The 19,620-nt window shown below is 39.8% G+C and overlaps 1 protein-coding gene across 5 annotated transcripts in view; it reads left to right on the top strand.

The window, feature by feature from the left end:
* ATP2C1 (ATPase secretory pathway Ca2+ transporting 1) overlaps positions 1 to 19,620 on the top strand; it is a 77,322-nt gene that overhangs the window by 48,749 nt on the left and 8,953 nt on the right. For all 5 annotated transcript variants that reach the window (XM_081164421.1, XM_081164423.1, XM_081164420.1 and 2 more), the window contains 14 exons: positions 961 to 996; positions 2,727 to 2,788; positions 3,839 to 3,947; positions 5,888 to 6,043; positions 8,278 to 8,346; positions 9,195 to 9,270; positions 9,365 to 9,431; positions 11,506 to 11,630; positions 12,169 to 12,266; positions 13,567 to 13,662; positions 13,750 to 13,839; positions 16,302 to 16,406; positions 17,167 to 17,323; positions 18,321 to 18,491. In XM_081164421.1, the coding sequence (XP_081020547.1) occupies positions 961 to 996; positions 2,727 to 2,788; positions 3,839 to 3,947; positions 5,888 to 6,043; positions 8,278 to 8,346; positions 9,195 to 9,270; positions 9,365 to 9,431; positions 11,506 to 11,630; positions 12,169 to 12,266; positions 13,567 to 13,662; positions 13,750 to 13,839; positions 16,302 to 16,406; positions 17,167 to 17,323; positions 18,321 to 18,491 (1,417 nt within the window). The remainder of the gene's footprint in view (positions 1 to 960; positions 997 to 2,726; positions 2,789 to 3,838; positions 3,948 to 5,887; positions 6,044 to 8,277; positions 8,347 to 9,194; positions 9,271 to 9,364; positions 9,432 to 11,505; positions 11,631 to 12,168; positions 12,267 to 13,566; positions 13,663 to 13,749; positions 13,840 to 16,301; positions 16,407 to 17,166; positions 17,324 to 18,320; positions 18,492 to 19,620) is intronic.

The raw sequence follows: 19,620 nt of genomic DNA, 5'->3' as shown, positions 1-19,620 counted from the left end.
CAAGATGAACTGATTTTCACTTGCTTTTTTGTGCTTTTTTGTGCTAAAAGTCTGAAGTGACATTTGTAACTACTCTTTATACTGTCTGGTTCTAATCCTGGATTATTAAAATACCTTTACAGCGCTAATCTTTTTAAACCTAAAAGTTAAGCATGGATTGCCTAGCCGAAAACGCAGTCCGTACCATTGATCCTTTCAGTAGAGAGGCTCAATTCCTAAATGTTAAGTACGTATTCTTCAGAGCGCTGCAGAAACATTGGCAGTACAAAGGGGGGCTGTATATGACTATAGAGTTTCTTTGAGTAGTTTTTTGCTGCTGCCTAAATGGAACTGTTGGAAACCATGCTTAGATGTTTAAAGCAGCCTGTTGCTGCCTTGCTCATGGAGTTGGCAGTGGGGGACGAGCAAATAACCAGGCTTTTGATTCTTAGAATAATATGCGAAATCATTAAGGCTTAATTGACTTGACTTCGTGAGCTGACAATAAATAAAATAACATCTAGACTCTTGGAAGCAGAGAGAGTATTAACCTGCCAAAAAGTCATTTATGTAGTTGAATGTAGGAAAATAAAAACTGAACAAAAAAATGCATGGTGTGTGACAACGCAGTCTGAAAGATTCCAATACTAATTTATTAGACATTCAATAATTTCATGACATTGTCATACAAAGTGGTTTGCTTGCCTGTCACACATTAAAGCTTGACTTAGAAGTCTGGCGTGGAAATGGTGGTGGAGCAGGGTGGAGCTCTTCCTACTTCCCAGGTTTGTTTGTTTTTATCTCCCAGAACCTTAGTAAGAAAAAAAGAAATGATTGAAAGCTATTGCCTGTGTTTGTCATTCCTCAGTTTAGTCTTAAATAGTATATTGTACCTGATTCAGGTAACATGTAATCTGCATGTTTGATTTAAATGTTGACAAGGCAGTTTGTTTTAGTAAAAATTTTTCTTCACCCATACAGGCAATACTTATTGTTGTTACGGTTGCTTTTGTTCAGGTAAGATGTTTTTCATTCACTTTACCCAAGAGCCATTTTTGTAGAAAAGCTGTATTTATTACACTTAAAGCAATTTAAAAGCATTTAGGCTAGGTTTTTCCCCCCTCAGAGACACGGGTGGAAAACCTCCTGCCTATGTTGTAATTAGGCCCAGCTTGGGTCCACTTTGGCCTGGAAGGTATTGCCCACAAACCACATCCATCTGATGTCCTGTGTGGACTCCCAGTTGTTCCTTTGAAAGCTGGGCTCTTTATCAGCCCAGCTGGGATTGCTGAAAACTTCCTAGTGCAGCTGAGGGGACCGGAGGAAGCAGCCCATATTAAAAGTACTTCCTCCAAAAGGAACCTTTCCTTCTCTCTACTGAGGAAAGATACAGTTTAGAGGAAGCACCTCCGCAGAGGGAAAAAATGCTCTATTTTAAAATTAGGATGTTGGCTCATTGACAGGAGGGCAGTTCAACCCACCTGTCAATTTGACTCTTGCTGCAAACTAGCTCTCAACTTTCAAGCCTCCAATGGGAAACAGAAAAATATCACATCAGTACTTAGGATTCAACAAGTTAGGTTCCCCCACCCCTTTTTAATATTAATATGAGTATTATACAGGTAGTATGTATTTATATAGAATGTAAACATGCCATAGAGGGAAGCGGGAGCCCAGGGAGCAAGTCTGTACAGTGGTACCTCAAGTTACATACGCTTCAGATTACAGACTCCGCTAACCCAGAAATAGTACCTTGGGTTAAGAACTTTGCTTAAGGATGAGAACAGAAATCACGCGCCAGCGGCGTGGCGGCAGTGCGAGGCCCCATTAGCTAAAGTGGTGCTTCAAGGTTAAGAACAGTTTCAGGTCAAGAACAGATCTCCAGAACGAATTAAGTTCCTAACCAGAGGTACCACTGTGTTTTAAAAAAGACACAACAGTAATGCTACACCGTGGAAAGAGATAGCGCCTCCTTTTTTGTGGGGGGAGCTCCTCAATGTGTGACCCAACCAGGAACATGTTTGGACCCATAGTTTGAGAAGCACTGATTTAGGTGCACATGTCCGAGAGTGGCATTGATGCTGTAAGCCAGATAGTTTGCTGGATATCCTAATGCCTGCCACCCCATAATTAATAAATTTAGGAAGAAGCTATCAATCGGTTTCAGAAAAAAGTGTGATGGATTCTTGGAGTTTAATCAGTTCACTTTCATGTGCCATGAGCTTTCATAAGGAGCAGCTTATTCATTGTGCACTAGACATTGCCTGTAACAACTTCTATGGAAATGTGAAGAATAGGCTCTTGGAAACATGTTACAGATGTGCTAAGAGACAGGCTTTATTTTTTTGTAGTTGAGCACTGTTTTGTACTTTTCACTGGAGAAGAGTGTAACATCGCAAATCACTGTAGACTTTCCCATACGATGGGGCAATCCAACTGGTGGATTACTTCAGTATGTTATGGTTTGCTCTATGGAGCTATTGCAGTGCTGAAGTGTTTCCAGGTAGCAGTTCTTTTTGGAATCTAGTCAAGAGAGGAGTGAATAGCAGACAGACTTGATATAGTGCATATGCAGTGAAAATGATTACCAGCGGAAGAATTCTTTATCTTTGGAAATTTTTTTAATTTTTTTTTTGTGAATGTAAAACTAAATTGTAAAACCAATAATTTTTTTTAATAAAAAATATAGGATTGATATAGTGCGGTTTGAGAACTATTTTAATTTTCTTCTTGTTGTGCACCTCCAGGAATACCGTTCTGAAAAATCTCTAGAAGAGCTGAGTAAACTTGTACCTCCAGAATGTCACTGGTATGGACCAGCTTATTTTTAGACTTTACCCTAAATGAATAACCTTCAGTATCACTAATCTGATGTGGCTGAAGATGCCTTTATGATTTCACGTGATGCCAAATGATTGTATCTACGTAGCTAGTTTCTTTCTTTAAGCTTTTGATAAGATTGTCAAATAGAACTGCTTAGCTGAAGATCATGTTCACATGAAGGATGATATAAAAAATCTTAAATAAGTAACAGATAATGTTTCAGTAAATAGCTGGGATTCAGTCATCTGTTTCTGTGTCACTGAGGGGATGGTGGATGCAGATACTATAAACCGTATAAGAGCTTGCCTTTTGGAAAGGAAAATTACCATGTGTGCTGAAAACAGCAAAAACATAGCCTCTTTTTATTGGGGATGGGGTTTGGTATATTTATAGTGTATTGCTGTTTAGTTTTTTTATTTAATATTTTACATTTCCTTGTGTGCCTGTGAGCTGAGAAGCAGCTCATAAATATTTTATATAAAGAAGTACTGCAAGACCTTCAAAGAGAAATGGGGCTTTTTGAGGTTTTCTTATTCATATGTAAATGACTTCTTGGATCATGGCTATTAATTTACACTATTAACTGCATATATATTTTTACTGAGTAGTGTTCTGTAAGTCTCCTTCCCACATTTGGCTTCATGCCCCTAGTTGGTATAGCAGATTTAATTAAAACTCTGAAGGTGGTATCTTTTTAGGAAAATGGAAATTGGCCTCACATAACTGTGTAAAAAGGTAGCATGCTAGAGTGTAATTTCAAGACTCAGAGTTGAAAACACCACTTCCAAAAGAACTTTATTAAAGGTACAGTACTTACATTGGCATTTTGCTTTCCCCCATGCTAATATAGAACTGCCACCTTCAGTTTGACTTGAAATGGAAAAAATGACATCTAAAGGGAGAAAGTTCTTTGAACATAGCGGATCAAGCATATTTTATCCAATTAGATCTGCAAGGGCTAGCTGAAGATTATAGTTCTTTGTGATGTGATGCAGTGGTCTTCATTAGTTATTGTAACATATTTCATTCTCTACAGTGTTCGAGAAGGCAGGGTGGAGCATACACTTGCAAGAGACTTGGTTCCAGGTGATACTGTCTGCCTGTCAGTGGGAGACAGAGTTCCTGCTGACCTGCGACTGTTTGAGGTGCGTAGTCATTAATCACACGCTAAACTGTAGTTTTGGATTCTGGGATCTAGCAGGTATGTATTAAAAGGTAAAGGTAAAGGTACCCCTGCCTGTACGGGCCACTCTTGACAGACTCTAGGGTTGTGCACTGATCTCACTCTAGAGGCCGGGAGCCAGCGCTGTCCGCAGACACTTCCGGGTCACGTGGCCAGCGTGACAAAGCTGCTCCGGTGAACCGGCACCAGAGCAGCACACAGAACGCCGTTTACCTTCCCGCTAGAAAGCGGTACCTATTTATCTACTTGCACTTAATTGTGCTTTTGAACTGCTAGGTGGGCAGGAGCTGGGACCGAACGACGGGAGCTCACCCCGCCGCGGGGATTCGAACCGCCGACTATGCGATCGGCAAGTCCTAGGCGCTGAGGTTTTACCCACAGCGCCACCTGCGTCCCTGATATGTATTAATCTTAGACATTTAATAATATAGATTCACACGCTAACTTTGCCGAACAATAATGTGGGCCTAGAGAAGATCTGATTTCACATTACATCTTATCACTGGAGTTTTTGTGAAATAATACCATAAGGCAAAAGGGCTAACTTGTGAGCAGGTTATATGCCCTCTGGTAACTGACTGTAATATATTTCATCCACTAGTGCAAAGGCCACCTGACATGTCAACAGGAGCAAGTTGGCACGACATAAATGTCATTCTTTGTATGACTAACCAGAGACCACAAGATGGTTATCTATTTAGGATTTTTAAAAATATAACTGAAGGGGGTAGCCAGTTGCACTAGCTATAACTATGAATGAGGAAATATGCTGAATTCCAAGTACACTACTAAATTTGGTGGCTGTGGACACTCTGCCCTGTCTGAAATATGCAATAATGCTAATTCAAAGATTTCCAAGCAGCTTTTCTTAATTTCGAACAATTCCATCATGTTAATGGGCTGACTCATCATGAATTTGGTAGCAGCAATATATTGTTGCTTATTCACCCCTGAAAATGTGAAATAATTGGAGAGGTGAGGTTTGTTTCCTGAAGCAACAGAGTATCCTATATGATTCATGCACATTATTCTACCCACCTATAGGTTCATTTCTGTCCCTGAAGCTGTAGGTAAGGAATTGGGAACCTCCATGTGTCTCTCCATGTGTTGTCGGAATCCAATTCCCCTCAGTCCTAGCCAGCATGGCCAATGTTCAGGGGTGATGAGAGTTTTAGTCCCAACAACATATGGAGGGCCACAGGTTCCCCATAACTTCTGTAGGGAAACCGCTGGCTCCCAGGCTATGGCACATCACTGGCCCACAGCCTCTCCTCCATGATTCCTCTGTGCTGCCCCTGGACCGAGAACAAGGAAAGTGTTCCCCAATGGGAGTTGTCATCTCAAGGCATGTCAAGTGTAGCTCTTTATTTGTGTGGTATGGCTGAATTCTAAATATATAATTGAGCATGGAATATAAAGCATACTATATAAAGCCAATTCTGTATTTCGAAAATGCAACTTAAAGTAGTCAAATGTATAGTCCAGAGGCAGTTGTATAAACATAGGCCATGGATCCTCTGGGCACTCCAAGTAGGGACTACTTTCTTCAAACAGTTAACCCCATGCTGCGTTGTAAGCTGTTTTTGAAACTCTGTATTTTCAAAAGCAGTGTGATTACTGTTTGTGTTCAGTCTGTAACATGCATAGACTCCTAAAATGAAAGTTCAATAGGGTCTCAAAATACTAAGCATGTCCACTAATATTTCAGAACCACCTTTCCAACCTGGGGTTCTCAGATGTTTTAGTGCTACAACTCTTCATCATCCCTGATCATCACTGGCTGGGGATGATGATGAGGGTTGTAACAGAACAAACCTTTGGGGACCCAAGGTTGGAGAAGACTGCATTAGAAGATGGAAAATAAAATCTAACTGTTTTATCATATCTATTTTTCCCTCAAAGGCCGTGGATCTGTCTATTGACGAATCTAGTCTGACAGGGGAGACAACTCCTTCCTCAAAATGCACTTCTCCTCAGTCAGCTGCTACGAATGGAGACCTCACTTCAAGGAGCAATATTGCTTTCATGGGAACACTTGTTCGATGTGGAAAGGCAAAGGTATTCCTCATACAAGAATACTAAATGTATGCATTTGTAAAAGTTAGGTTGGCTGTAAAGGCTACTGATTTGCTACAATTCAGGATATATTTTATTTATACATACATACATACATATACACACAGACACTCCTTAGTAGAGAATAATAATAATAATAATAATAATAATAATAATAATAATAATAATAATAATAATAATAATTTATTTGTACCCCGCCCATCTGGCTGGGTTTCCCCAGCCACTCTGGGCGGCTTCCAACTGAATATTAAAAACAATACAGCATTAGACATTAAAAACTTCCCTAAAGAGGGCTGCCTTCAGTTGTCTTTTAAAAGTAAAATAGTTGTTTATTGCCTTGACATCTGCTGGGAGGGTGTTCCACAGGGCGGGCGCCACTAGCGAGAAGGCCCTCTGCCTGGTTCCCTGTAACCTCACTTCTCGCAATGAGGGAACCACCAGAAGGCCCTCGGCGCTGGATCTCAGTGTCCGGGCTGAGCGATGGGGGTGAAGTACTATCTGAAATGCTGTGGTAATATAGCCTTGGAAAAATGTATTGGTATTAGGGAGGTACGAACATGCCTGTCTGTTCCAGCATTCATTCACACTGGTATCTTTTGTTCCACTGCAATTTAATTTGCACAAGCATATTAAATATATGCTTATCTCTGGCATCAGGAGATATTTACAAATCAACTACCTTCCCTATATGCTCCTTTTCAAATTTAGTTAATTTCCAGAGGCTACGATTGCGACTTGTCTGCTAGTTTGATTTCAGAGTTTTATATAAACTTGTATAAACCCTGCTGATATTTTGCTCTTTGTGTCCTGGATTGTATAAATTATTCTTACCATTTAACCACATATAACTCCTTTTTATTTCATTATTCAGAAAATGGTTATGTGTGTGTCTTCTGAAACAACACTGTAGCTAATTTTCATTTTAAAAGAACAATAATGAATCATACATTCTGTTAGGTTGTGAAATTAACACAACAGGAAGTAGATTAAGACTGCAATCCCAACCCCACTTTAATATTTTTTTCACTTTCAATTTTACAAACAATAACCAAAAACAACAAACAGAATACAAACAGAATATCCCCTTTGACTCCCCCTTTTTATTATTTTCCCTCTACATCTCCTTGATAACTCCACCCTTTTTATTATTTTCCATCTACATCTCCTTGATAACTCCACCCTTTTTATTATTTTCCCTCTACATCTCCTTGATAACTCCAATTATTATAAATCCTTAATCCATAATTCAAATTTTTACTACAAGTTTTCTGCCAGTCCTACTAATGAATGTAGTTGTTTACAATAATTTTTCAAATGCATTATATACTTTCCCCCTTCTTTATTAAAGTTTGATTCTTCCTGGTTCCTGATTCTTCCTGTGAGTTCTGCCAATTCAGCATAGTTCATATCTTCTTACCATTTCTGGGCTAGCAAATTGTCTTTCTTGGGAGAAAGACAATTATACATTAAAGAATATGTAAATAACATCCATAATTTGTGTAACTTTTCACATATAACGTTGCATGTGTTTTAAAAACTCCAAACTTTTTGTTGGAGAGAACCAAGGTGAAAATAATTCATAACAATAATCTTGTGTCGTGGTGGGAGTTGAAAGGGCAGCTGAAAGGAAATCCTATTGATAGTTCATTTTTCAATGGATTCCTCCAGCATCCCTGATTTGCACTGTAGGTTCACAACACCTGCACTCTGCTACCACTTATAATTAAAAAGTTAATGCATGATAACTTGAAGAAATATTTAATCATTATAAAGGTACCTTGTAGACAATGCTAAAAAGTCAGTGCAAATAAGAGTTTGGCCTCAGTTATACAAGGGTTGGGCAGAAGTGGTTTCTAGGCTAATTCCTGGCATGTCACTGATTGCTTGGATTCATATGAAGAATGTGAACTCGGTCAAGAGTGCTGGGCTAAGTCAACCTTGATCTAATTCTGCAGATTATTTCTTGTGGTCTTAAGCAAAAGTGCATTCTCAGGCTCACTCAACAAATATTAGTCATGCTTCAGCTGTGAGATCTTGAGTATACACCTTGTACTTTTAAACATTTTAAAACTTTGGTGAACCGTTGTATTTCTAGTAAAAACTAGAAGTCAGTCCTCTTGCAAGTTAAATAATAATAGACGTTACAACTGTGGGGGAGGGGAGTAAGCCAATCCTCTTTGAATTTCATTTTGAACTTGTTATGTTTCATTTCCTAGGGGATAGTTATTGGTACTGGAGAAAACTCTGAGTTTGGGGAGGTTTTCAAAATGATGCAAGCAGAAGAAGTAAGTAGTATAGTATTACAAATGAACAACATAAATCCTGGTTCTTACAAAGTTAGATCATTTTACAGTGTTCACTGTAAGCTGAACAACATGAAGGTAGCATCGAAACCAGAATTAAAAAAAATAACATTTCATCATTACACAAGGATGCTTTAAGTATAGGAGTGTGATTAAGTCAATTGTAGAAACGCACCCAAAAATTCTACTGAATTTGAAGGGACTACTAATCTGAGTTTAGATTTCCTTTTATATTTGCTAGAATAACACTTTTCTATGTTTTCTGTTCTCATTTGCAAGATATCTTGGTGCTCACTGCAATATTCTCTGCGAACAGAGTTAATAAAATTATCCCAAAAGTTTGTGCATTCACGATGGGCTGAAATGCCTGCATTTTGTGAACAAATGCAGCCTTTGAAATCTCCCCCCCCCCCAATGTAATTTAACTTTTGTGAAAAGCCAAATATTCAGGGCAGATGGGAAATGGCTTTTGTGTAGGAAGTCTTGTTGACGATGACAGAATTATTGAGTCTTTCTTCCTTTCACATCTGATTAGTATTTCAGAAAGTATGGAGGATAGAAGAGAAAGAATTGGTACCTGTGGGGTACCACTATAAGTGCATTGCCACTTGCTGAGCTATGCTGAGCTGAGTGCAGTGGTGTTTTTTATAGCAATTTTATTCTGACTTTTCATTTCAGCTTTAACTTTAAAGGCAGCTTTCAAATAAAGTAATAGAAAACTGTCCTGCAATGCAAAAACACAATACAAAGCTAACAAAACTATAAAATCAGATAGTCCTAGACAAATCTGTTCAACTAAATAAATGTCTTTTAATGTTCTTCTTACCCAGGCTCCAAAGACACCTTTGCAGAGGAGCATGGATCTCTTAGGAAAACAACTGTCCTTGTATTCCTTTGGTATAATTGGTAAGAGAACAACTGTTTTTGTACAGCTCTCTCACCTTGTGCTATTCTAACTGATTAGGGAGATCTTTTAATGTTCAATTTGCTTTTATTCTAGGCATAATTATGCTGGTTGGCTGGTTGCAAGGAAAGCATATCCTTGATATGTTTACCATCGGTGTGAGGTGAGATTCTTAAGTATTCTCTCTAATAATACTGAAAAAATGAATGTCTCAGACTGTCCTCGCAAAAGTTTACTTGCTTTATGCAAATTAGAGAAACTGCCGTTTGAATCTTACTTTCCTGTGGACGCTTCCCAAATTGGTCTCTTCATTAATAGATATTAACGTATCTTCCAAAATGCATGTTAATGTTTCTGAGAGAGAACTTTCAGATTCATCTGTTTACACGGCAAAGAACTGAGATAAGGAAGTGATAACAAAGCTAGGCAAATAGTTATATTCCAGTTAACCTTGTCCCTATTCACACAAGTGGATCTTGCTAATCAAAAATAACTCTCTCTCTCTCTCTCTCTCTCTCTCTCTCTCTCTCTCTCAAGAAAAAGGTCATTCCCATCTGCTTTAAAAGCAGCAGCTGCTCCACTTCTAGTAGAGCCATATGCACACTGTAGAAATTTGCTTGAATTCCACTGACCCTAGTGATGTTGCATTTAACTTCCGCTAATTGGACTGTATATCTTAGGTTTTCTTTACTTGCCTTGAAAACACTTTTTCCTCACTGTATCCTTTTGGGGCACCATCTCTCTTGGGAACTGGCTGGTTCTAGGCCATTAGTCCAGGGCATGGTTAAGGAGCCTTTCCCTTCCTTAGTTCACGAGGAACCTTGTTTTCTGCTTCCCTCCCTCTCCCCTTTCCCTCGTTTTTTCCAGTTCGTAAGCTTGTGGGTAGGGACATGGCTTGTTGTAATGGACTGCATGTAAGCTGCTCTGGAAGCCTTTTTGGACAACGAGTGGGGGTACGAATGCTCTTAACAACACATGTTTGCTATGAGCCCGACAGTGCTCTCTTGCCCTTCATTTCTCTTAAGAACTGCTCCATGCTGCAGTAGAATATATCCTGCTATCACTGACTTTTTGTATGACTGTTCTTAGCAAACATATATACACTTTTCAGTAGACTTCAAAGCACCTTATACTGAATCAGAATGCTGGTCTATATAGCCCACCACTGACTATTCCAACTGGCAGCTGATCTCAGGATCTTGCCCAGCTCTTCTGCCTATGATCTTTTTAACTGGGGATGAACTTGGACCTCACACAATGTATGCTAAGGCCCTTCCCCATCTTTATACTGGGATGTGGGCAGCTTCATAGGATACCAACTCATGAAATGTGATAATTCTACTTTGTTTTTATTTCTAGTTTGACATAGGTTTACTAATATCTAGGGCTGAAATATTCGGGACAATATCTTTTAAAATATTCTTTTGCACACTGATTGCTGCCGTTTTACAGTTGGTTCTTTCCAGTAGCTGAGACACAAGTTTTTTGTTTTTTCTTTGAAACAAAGGCTGGTATTGCCTTTGAAAGAAGCCATCACGAACTATTTTTTTCGCCCTATAAGACTCACTTTTTCCCTCCTAAAAAGTAAGGGGAAATGTGTGTGCATCTTATGGAGCAAATGCAGGCTGCGCAGCTATCCCAGAAGCCAGAACAACAAGAGGGATCGCTGTGCAGCGATCCCTCTTGTTGCTCTGGCTTCTGAGATTCAGAATATTTTTTTTCTTGTTTTCCTCCTCCAAAAACTAGGTGCATCTTATGGTCTGGTGCGTCTTATAGAGCGAAAAATACGTTACATAAGCAACACCAATGTCATGTAGTCAGGCATGATGTCACAAAGTCAAATCAGAGTGAGGACAATGCTGCTTTCACTCACTCTGGATGGGCAAACGTTTTTGCTTTGTTTTGCAGGCCTTTAAAAACAAAGAAACTTAGGATTTCTTCATGATATGAGCCAACTCCCTCATTTTCACTCAGCCCTATAAAGAACACATATTCTGGCCTGGTTTGAACACAATGTTAAACCATATTTTAATATAAATGATAGTGTTAATATGCGCAGATTCTTTGCTGTTCCTCTGTTCCTGCCTGTACTGCATTGGGGCAGGAAACAAGGCAGAGTATGGCTTCGTTGTGATGTGTGAATCTGGACCTCTCCATGTGTGAAAGTGGCTTCTGTGTTTTAACATGTACATACAGTTGTAAAAGGAATCACTTAACATGTCCTCTTTAAATTATAGCTTGGCTGTAGCTGCAATCCCTGAAGGGCTGCCTATTGTTGTGACAGTAACGTTGGCTCTTGGTGTGATGAGAATGGTCAAGAAACGGGCCATTGTCAAGAAACTACCAATTGTTGAAACTCTAGGTAAGAATGGCAGTGTGCAGAATTACTCGAGAGTATCTGATGGTCATAATGACAGTATGAATGAATAATTAACATTAGGGTATGTAATCTAGAAATAATATATGCTGAAGCTGATCTTGCAGAGGGCATTTAAGGAAATCTCTGGGACAATCTAGATTTGTATCGAAGGTTGCAGTAAAAATGGGACTTGCAAAGAAAGAAGAAAGGGAGTCAGGAATGTTTGGCTGGAGAGAGGTGGGTGGCTTGGTGCTACTTTCCCTTAGCTCAGGGATAGGGAATCTGTGACCTTCTGGATGTGTTTGGACTCTTGACTCACATCAGCCTCAGCCAGCAGAGCCAATAGTCAAGGAAGATCGGAACTCATCTGCCTCTGGAGGGCCACAAGTTCTCCATCCTTAACCTAGTCAAAGACTCTTCCTCTTTCTCGATATTTTGTGAAGAGGCTCTTTCCCCATGTTCTGTCATTCCTCCGGCCCCCTAACCCTCCCCAAATATGTCATAACTTCCATGTGATTACTGCATTCATGTTTTCCCCCAGGCTGCTGCAATGTTGTTTGTTCAGATAAGACTGGGACGCTGACAAAGAATGAAATGACTGTTACTCATATCTTTACGGCAGATGGATTACATGCTGAGGTAGGTAGCAAGCAGACCATAGAATTGTAGAGTGGGAAGACCAACCCTCTGCAACGCAGGAATCTCAACACACAGTTCCCCATCCAGTCTGAAACCATACTGGACCCTGCTTAGCTTTGCACATGTGCTGGCAGTTTCACTGCTGTTGTTGGCGTATGGCATGTTCCAAACGCGTGTAGCTCCCCAAGCGTGTAGGTTCGTTGCAGTGCAGTTCTGTGCAGGAAGAAATTCAGTCAGGCTCCAAGTCTTCAGTCTGTTCAGTCCTTTACTGACATTGAGGCAGTTTCATTATATACAAGCTTCCACTAGATCCCTAGTAGAAGGAGCAAGCTTCAAATGCAAAGTACAACTCGCAGCATACATACAGCACAGAGATCAGCATCAATCTAGCAGAGCTTCCTTGCAGCAAAAGCAAAGAGGCAATGTACAGACCCCTCTTAATATACCCAAGAATGACCACACCCATGGCCAGTTGCCAGATCACAGGGACCTACTTGGCTGGTTGCCAGGTCACAGTGACCTACTTGGCTGGTTGGCAGGTCAGTGACTTTCAAACACTAATCATAAGACCTGTAGGTGCAAGATAAGGGAAGCAATTAAACTAAGGAACCTCAACTGCTGTACCACAGGGATAAAATTAAGTTGCATTTGTCTTTGTTGTATTTAATAAACATAAGCATGGATGGGCAAGTTTTATTTTTTAATTTTATGAGAAATGCATTGGTCCTGAGAACTCCATTTTTGGAGGACTGGTGTGAACCCAGCAGCTGCCTCACACTTATCTCTGAGCTGCATTTCTGCCTACTACTATCATTTAAGAGGAGAAATGCTAGAGGATAGAGAAGATGATTGTACCTTTAAATACAGAGGAGATTGTGGAAATGTTGACTTTAACTAAAGTGTCCACTCAGTTGCATAAAATAAACGTGCAAGAGAGTCTTGGGAGGAATATTAACTATACTACTTATTGAAATGAATAACTCTGGCTTCTTTTCAATGTAATTTTTTTCCTTATGTAGGAAATGTCACATGCCAATGTATGAGCTCTAGTTTTAGTGTGGTTCCCTGGCTCAGCAATCGGCTATCTCCTCAGCATTGCCATCTGATTAGAGATACTGCAAACCCTATAAACCTATTCTAAGAAACAAATTTTTAAAATGCATAAGGGAATGCATAAGGATTAATGTTTCAAAGTTCATATCCTCTTTTCATAATATCTCTGCTTCAAAGGTCATAAAGAAAAATAATATTAGCAAACGTTTGCTTCCTTGTAAAATTCATATCGTCTAATTTTTGCCAGGTTACTGGAGTGGGTTATAACAGGTTTGGAGAAGTCACGGTTGAAGGTGATGTTGTTCATGGATTTAACAAACCATCTGTTAGCAGAATTGTTGAGGTAAGTTCTTGCACAGAAAGTGCACTCTTTTTTTTTGAAATTAGGGATACTTGTGTGTTACATGAACTTCCTTTTTCATTTCTTTAGGCTGGGTGTGTGTGCAATGATGCTGTAATTCGAAACAACACCTTAATGGGAAGACCAACAGAAGGGGCCTTAATTGCACTGGCTATGAAGGTAGGTGGTGCGTTGATGTATATTGTTTTGAAGTATAGAGGTTTTTAAGGGCAACAGAGCTAGTACACTGGTACCTTGGAAGTCGAACTGCAGGAACTGAAGGAAGCTCCTGCAGCCAATCGGAAGCTGCAGAAGTTGTGTTGGACGTTTGGGTTCTAAAGGATGTTTGAAAACCGGAACAATCACTTCTGGTTTTCAATCATTCGGGAGCCAAAACGTTCGACTCCCAAGTTGTTTGAAAACCAAGGTACGACTGTACTGATAATAGAAATGCAAGATTTTCTGTACTCCAAGGGAGTAGGTGTATTCTGCTGCGGCAAAGACACCAGGGTCTTAGGTACCTTAGGCCAACAAATTTATTGTTGCAGTTCATTGGCCAGAGTCCACCATGCAGAGATAGTGATAGGTGTGTCACTGTACTATGCAGTAAAGAATCCAAGCAGCAGAACATGATCTAATTGGTGTGGCCCACTCTAAACTAGATGGCTAGGCATAGCAATATCATTAATGCTAATAACTCCTAAAGAGGAACAACTATGTTCTGTAAACCGCCCTGAGATCTCTGTATTATTGTTGTTGTTGTTGTTATTATTATTATTATTATTCAGTAAATAATAATAATAATAATAATAATAATAATAATAATAATAATAATAATAATAATAATAATAATAATAATATATGTTCTGTAGACATTTGCAGGGGTTCTTTAGAAAAAATACAGCAGTTCCAAATTTGCTAAAGAATTCTAACCATTTTATGTTTAATCTTGAAGATGCACCCATGGATCTCCAAGAACATAAGGTGGTTTGATTAGTTAAAACTTTTATAAGTTATTGCAAATAAAGCAATTTTGAAGTCGCGTGGGTATTATTTAATAGTTAATTCAGAAGTGTTCAGCTTTTGAAATTGTTCCAAAGCTAACATGGGTTCTTGAATACTTAGTTAATAAGATATGTGTTAACTGTTGTGTAACTTAGGCACTGGCTATTCTGTAATAAAGAAAAATTCTACTGGTACGGCTTTGTTGTATGTATGGGCAGTCTTGGAAAACATAGTGGGGAAGAATGGAAGAATTAGACTGGGAAGCTAATCTGGTATGTTGAATTGGATCTAAAGGTAGAGTGGGAGGTGGAGTTCAGAGTGTTCAATCAGCGAAGTGGAAGAAACAAACCATTAGACAGGGGCAAAAAACCACCCATCATTCATTCACAGTGTGGATTTACTTCTGATCCATTTTTCAGTTGCATTTCAGTGGTGCTGTAATGAATTGTCAAGACTTGGTGTGTGTAAGGATCGCAGCCTTATTTGGGACTTAGTTTCATTAAGTTTAGTGACTCTTCAAAACATGCTTGCGTTGAACTGGGCTGTTTGGAGGCTATTCTCATCTTGCAAAATCTCATAGTTCCTGTTTAGAAGGCACATAATGTTTTAATCAGCGGTAGCTTGCCCAGCAAATCAGAGCTATAATGCTAGGTTTCTCACAATGGTGGCACTCTGGCATAGCAGGTGGTGTGGAGAACTCAGGACTGTGTGGGCATATCCAGTGCTCCTGCTAGTGTGCCCACACAGCTCTAACCTCGTTACCATGTTCCTTTTTCTTCCTGGCTTCCATGAAGATAGTGCTACTGCTCTGCCCTGCTGGGCAAACTGCTTCCAATTTTAATTCATAGTGCTGTTCAAATCCTGATTCTATGTCGTCATTATTGCTGGTTCCATTTGTATCCTGTTTATGCCCCAAGAAACAAAGACTGGAAATCTTCCATGCAGTTATTGGGTGTGCCTGGAGTTGCTGAACTTTAGGAAGAACTACATTGGATAACTTCACAGTGCTCTTTAGGCTTTGCTAGAATGTATATTGCTTACCACTATGTTACAAGAAAGTATTCAGAGTGCATTGGTTCTGTTCTAAGTGGATTGACTCTTGCGTGCCACTGGTAGAGCATCTAGGGGTATTTGTCAAAACAAGTGATATAGTGGTCATCACAATAAACTTATTCGAAAACTTGCTGAGAAAATAATATGAAGGGGAAATCTTAAAACTAGAGGAAATCGTAAACTCATTCAAAAGCAAGCTCAGCTGAAACAAATGGGAGTTTAATTCCACATAAATATGGAAAGAAAAATGTGTGGGTTATACATCACCATAAGGAGATCTAAGAATGAAATAGATTAGAACCACATGTAGATCTAGAAGGACTCTGTTTCATAAGTCAGCCTTTGCCAACCTGGTGCCCTTGAAATGTTTTGGACTACAACGCCTATCAGCTCCAGCCAGGCTGCTTTAATTCAATACCTTGCAGTGAAGCAGTATTTTCAGAGCAACCTGTACCTGCTGTCCATATCCAGCAGCAAACAAGCTGAGGGGCACATGTGAGACACTAAAACAAAATACAATTGATTGTTGCTGCTCTGGCTACAAATGCAGTGGAATGAATTGGCAGTGTCCTTTGTTCTCGTAGATGGGCTTAGATGGAATCCAGCAGGACTACATTAGAAAAGCAGAATATCCCTTCAGCTCTGAGCAGAAATGGATGGCTGTTAAGTGTGTACATAGAACGCAACAGGTATGTCCTTTTCTGAGATGTGTTTCAACAGGCTCCAATATCCCACTATATCATACCATTTTAAATATGCAGCAACAGTTCTGCTTATGCAAAGTTTACATTCTCATCTTAACCGAATGGGAATTGTAAGCTTACTTTAAAAAGAACTTAACTGAAACAAATGGCACTGTGATGTCATGTCTGGCAACAACGTGTGCTTGGCCCAGCAGAGCTCTGCTTAAAGACAGAGTTATTTTCAGAAGGTCTTTGTTTCAAAAATTCTGCTGGCCCGCCTCTTCTTTAGAAGCAAGAAAGTGTTGTTTGTATGCTTGCTTGCTTGCAAAAAATGATATGCTTCTTGATTGTAGGTGGGGTTGGGGGGGAACCTTCTAAGTGCTTTGCAAAACCTCTAGGTGGTTTATTGAAAATGAGAAGAAATAGAGAGGGACATATTTCTTACAACTCTTAAACTATATCAGCCCATATTCTCAGGGTGTTCGAACCCAGTTCTTTTAAGTTAGATGCCGGAATAGCATTTTTGCAGACATGGTAAAGGTATGCACCATTATATAGTCACAGAACAGTCATGGAAATAAAATATTGCCTTGTGTTTCAGTAAGTGGAATACAGTATGTGGTATGTAGGCTTGCGTTCAGTAGACTAATGAGTTTTAAGTTGTTTATAAATTATTATCAGCACACTGAAAGAGCTTTGAAGTTATATAATGACAGCGTTGCGACAGGGGACAGAGCAGCAGGTGCTAACATGTTTTATCTTTTAGGACAAACCAGAGATTTGCTTCATGAAAGGTGCTTATGAGGAAGTGGTTCGATACTGCACGACATACAATAGCAAAGGGCATAGTTTACCTCTCAGCCAACAACAAAGAGATCTTTATCAGCAAGAGAAAGCATCCATGGGCTCTGCCGGACTCAGAGGTAATAGCATATTTCACTATTGTCTCCACTACAGAGGAAAGCATTTTGAAATCTTAATTGCTTGCTGTTCTCAACGTGAGAAACTCTAGAACAAAGCTGTGAATAATCCTTATGCGTCATTTGCTTCCATTTTTATGCATTGTGTTGCTTTCAGATTGCATGGACAGTAGTATTTAAACTTCCATATTTAAAATGAGAATGTGTAACTTCTTAGCTTTGCAAATTACGGTTCCTAAAATATCAGAAGGGATGCCTATACTATTTGTTGGACTTCTGATGTAGCTTTATACATCCCCTTCAAGGAAACTTGTCTTAAAACCTAAAAGCTAATGAGTTGTATCAAAATCTTGGAGCAGACCCATTGTAATGAATGATTGGACACAACTAAATTAATGATTACAGTGGGTCTGCAGTGGGCATGATTTAGTTGGGTCATAGAATTGTAGAGTTGGAAGGGATCCTGAGGGTCATCTAGTCCAACCCCTGGAACGCAGGAGTCTCACCTAAAGCATCCGTAACAGTTAGAAGCAGAATAAGGCTCCAGACCTGTACACAGTTACCTGAGAGCAAATCTCATTGAAATAACTGGGATTTACTTCTGAGTAGACATGCTAAGATTTGTCTTCATTTATCCCAACCCAAAAGTTAGGTATGACTTAAGTCCCGTATTCAAAGGGAACTAAGTGCTGTTAACTTGATATTAATCCAGCCTACTAGATATGGAGGGCAAAAGACAAGTCACATACTGTGAGACGAAGAGAGAAACCATGTCTGTTTTTGCTGGTTATGCAATCTCTCCTAATTGACTGCATTCTATGCAAGTGAAATTTGTTTTGGGAAGTCACGTACAAAAGCGTCCATGAAGGTTACAGTGTTGCTAGGGGGGGAAATGCTCTTATTCTAGAAACTGGAGAGGTCTAGCTGTATCATTCTGATCTTCTAAGTAGGTGCCATATCTAAAGGTATAAACTACTTTCTCCCCCTGTTTCTTTGAAAGTTCTGGCCTTAGCTGCTGGCCCTGAGCTTGGACAGTTGTCATTTCTGGGTCTGGTTGGAATGATTGATCCTCCAAGAACAGGCGTAAAAGAAGCCGTCACTGCACTTATCACTTCTGGAGTCATGATAAAAATGATTACTGGAGATTCACAGGAGACTGCAATTGCCATCGGTATGAATGTGTGTTTCCCCCCCTTTATTTCCGTCAGTTGAGTTACTCATTGCCTTGTCGATGAATGTATAACAATGTGGCTTCTTTAGACTCTGAAATCAGGGCTAGGATCCAAAGGGCCATGTGACCAGCTCACTAGCCCAAGATATAAGTTATTCAGGCTTGCTTTAACAAACAGCACACACAGAGAGTGCATGGCAAGCTACGTTTGTAACTGAGAGCAGTTTCAAAAACTATCTGATATACCTTAGGAATCAGCTATTCAAACTTTAGCCAAAAATTCCATTGTGCCTAGTGCAAACCTTTTTCATGCTGCTAGCCAGATTTTGGGATCCTGATCAATATGGTATTCTTGAAAAGTTTTTACTCACAAGTTTAAAAAACAACCAAGTAGCGGGTTGGGGTTTTTTTTATTGCTTCCACACCCTTCTGGATTGTAGCTATTGAAATGATTATTTGAACTATTTTTATATTTGCCAGTTGCACATGTGATCAGTTTATGTTACTATTATGATATGTCATTTGTGAATATTTTTCTAAAAGAAAGCTTCACTTTCTGCTCACAGAGGAAGGCACCCTGTGATAGGAGGCAGGGCTCAAATAAGTTTCAGAGCTGCCTGTTTTGTGTCTTAGAGGCTATTTAGGATAGATGATACAGTTGGTTGATGTGATCACTCCCACGCGTCCCCTCTGGTGTTGTGGATTCCAACAGGTGCCCTGGTATTCTGGAGAATCATAGGCTATAGTCTTCTCCAGTTTCATGTGACACACCTTCTCTGAGGTGGACCAAATGCATTAGCACACATAATTGGACAAACCATTTGGCAGCATGGGCAGTGATGAAATTGCACTTTGTATCCTGCACTGCAGGGACGCGGGTGGCGCTGTGGGTGAAACCACAGAGCCTAGGAGTTGCCGATCAGAAGGTCGGTGGTTCGAATCCCCGTGACTGGATGAGCTCCTGTTGCTCAGTCCCTGCTCCTGCCAACCTAGCAGTTCGAAAGCACGTCAAAGTGCAAGTAGAAAAATAGGTACCGCTCCGGCGGGAAGGTAAACGGCGTTTCCATGCGCTGCTCTGGTTCTCCTGAAGCAGCTTAGTCATGCTGGCCACATGACCCGGAAGCTGTAC

The sequence above is a fragment of the Podarcis bocagei genome, assembly GCF_964188305.1.
Source record: "Podarcis bocagei genome assembly, chromosome: 12".
Taxonomy (NCBI): domain Eukaryota; kingdom Metazoa; phylum Chordata; class Lepidosauria; order Squamata; family Lacertidae; genus Podarcis; species Podarcis bocagei.
Note: the sequence above shows the minus strand (reverse complement) of the source record. Positions and strands in the feature narration are given on the sequence as shown.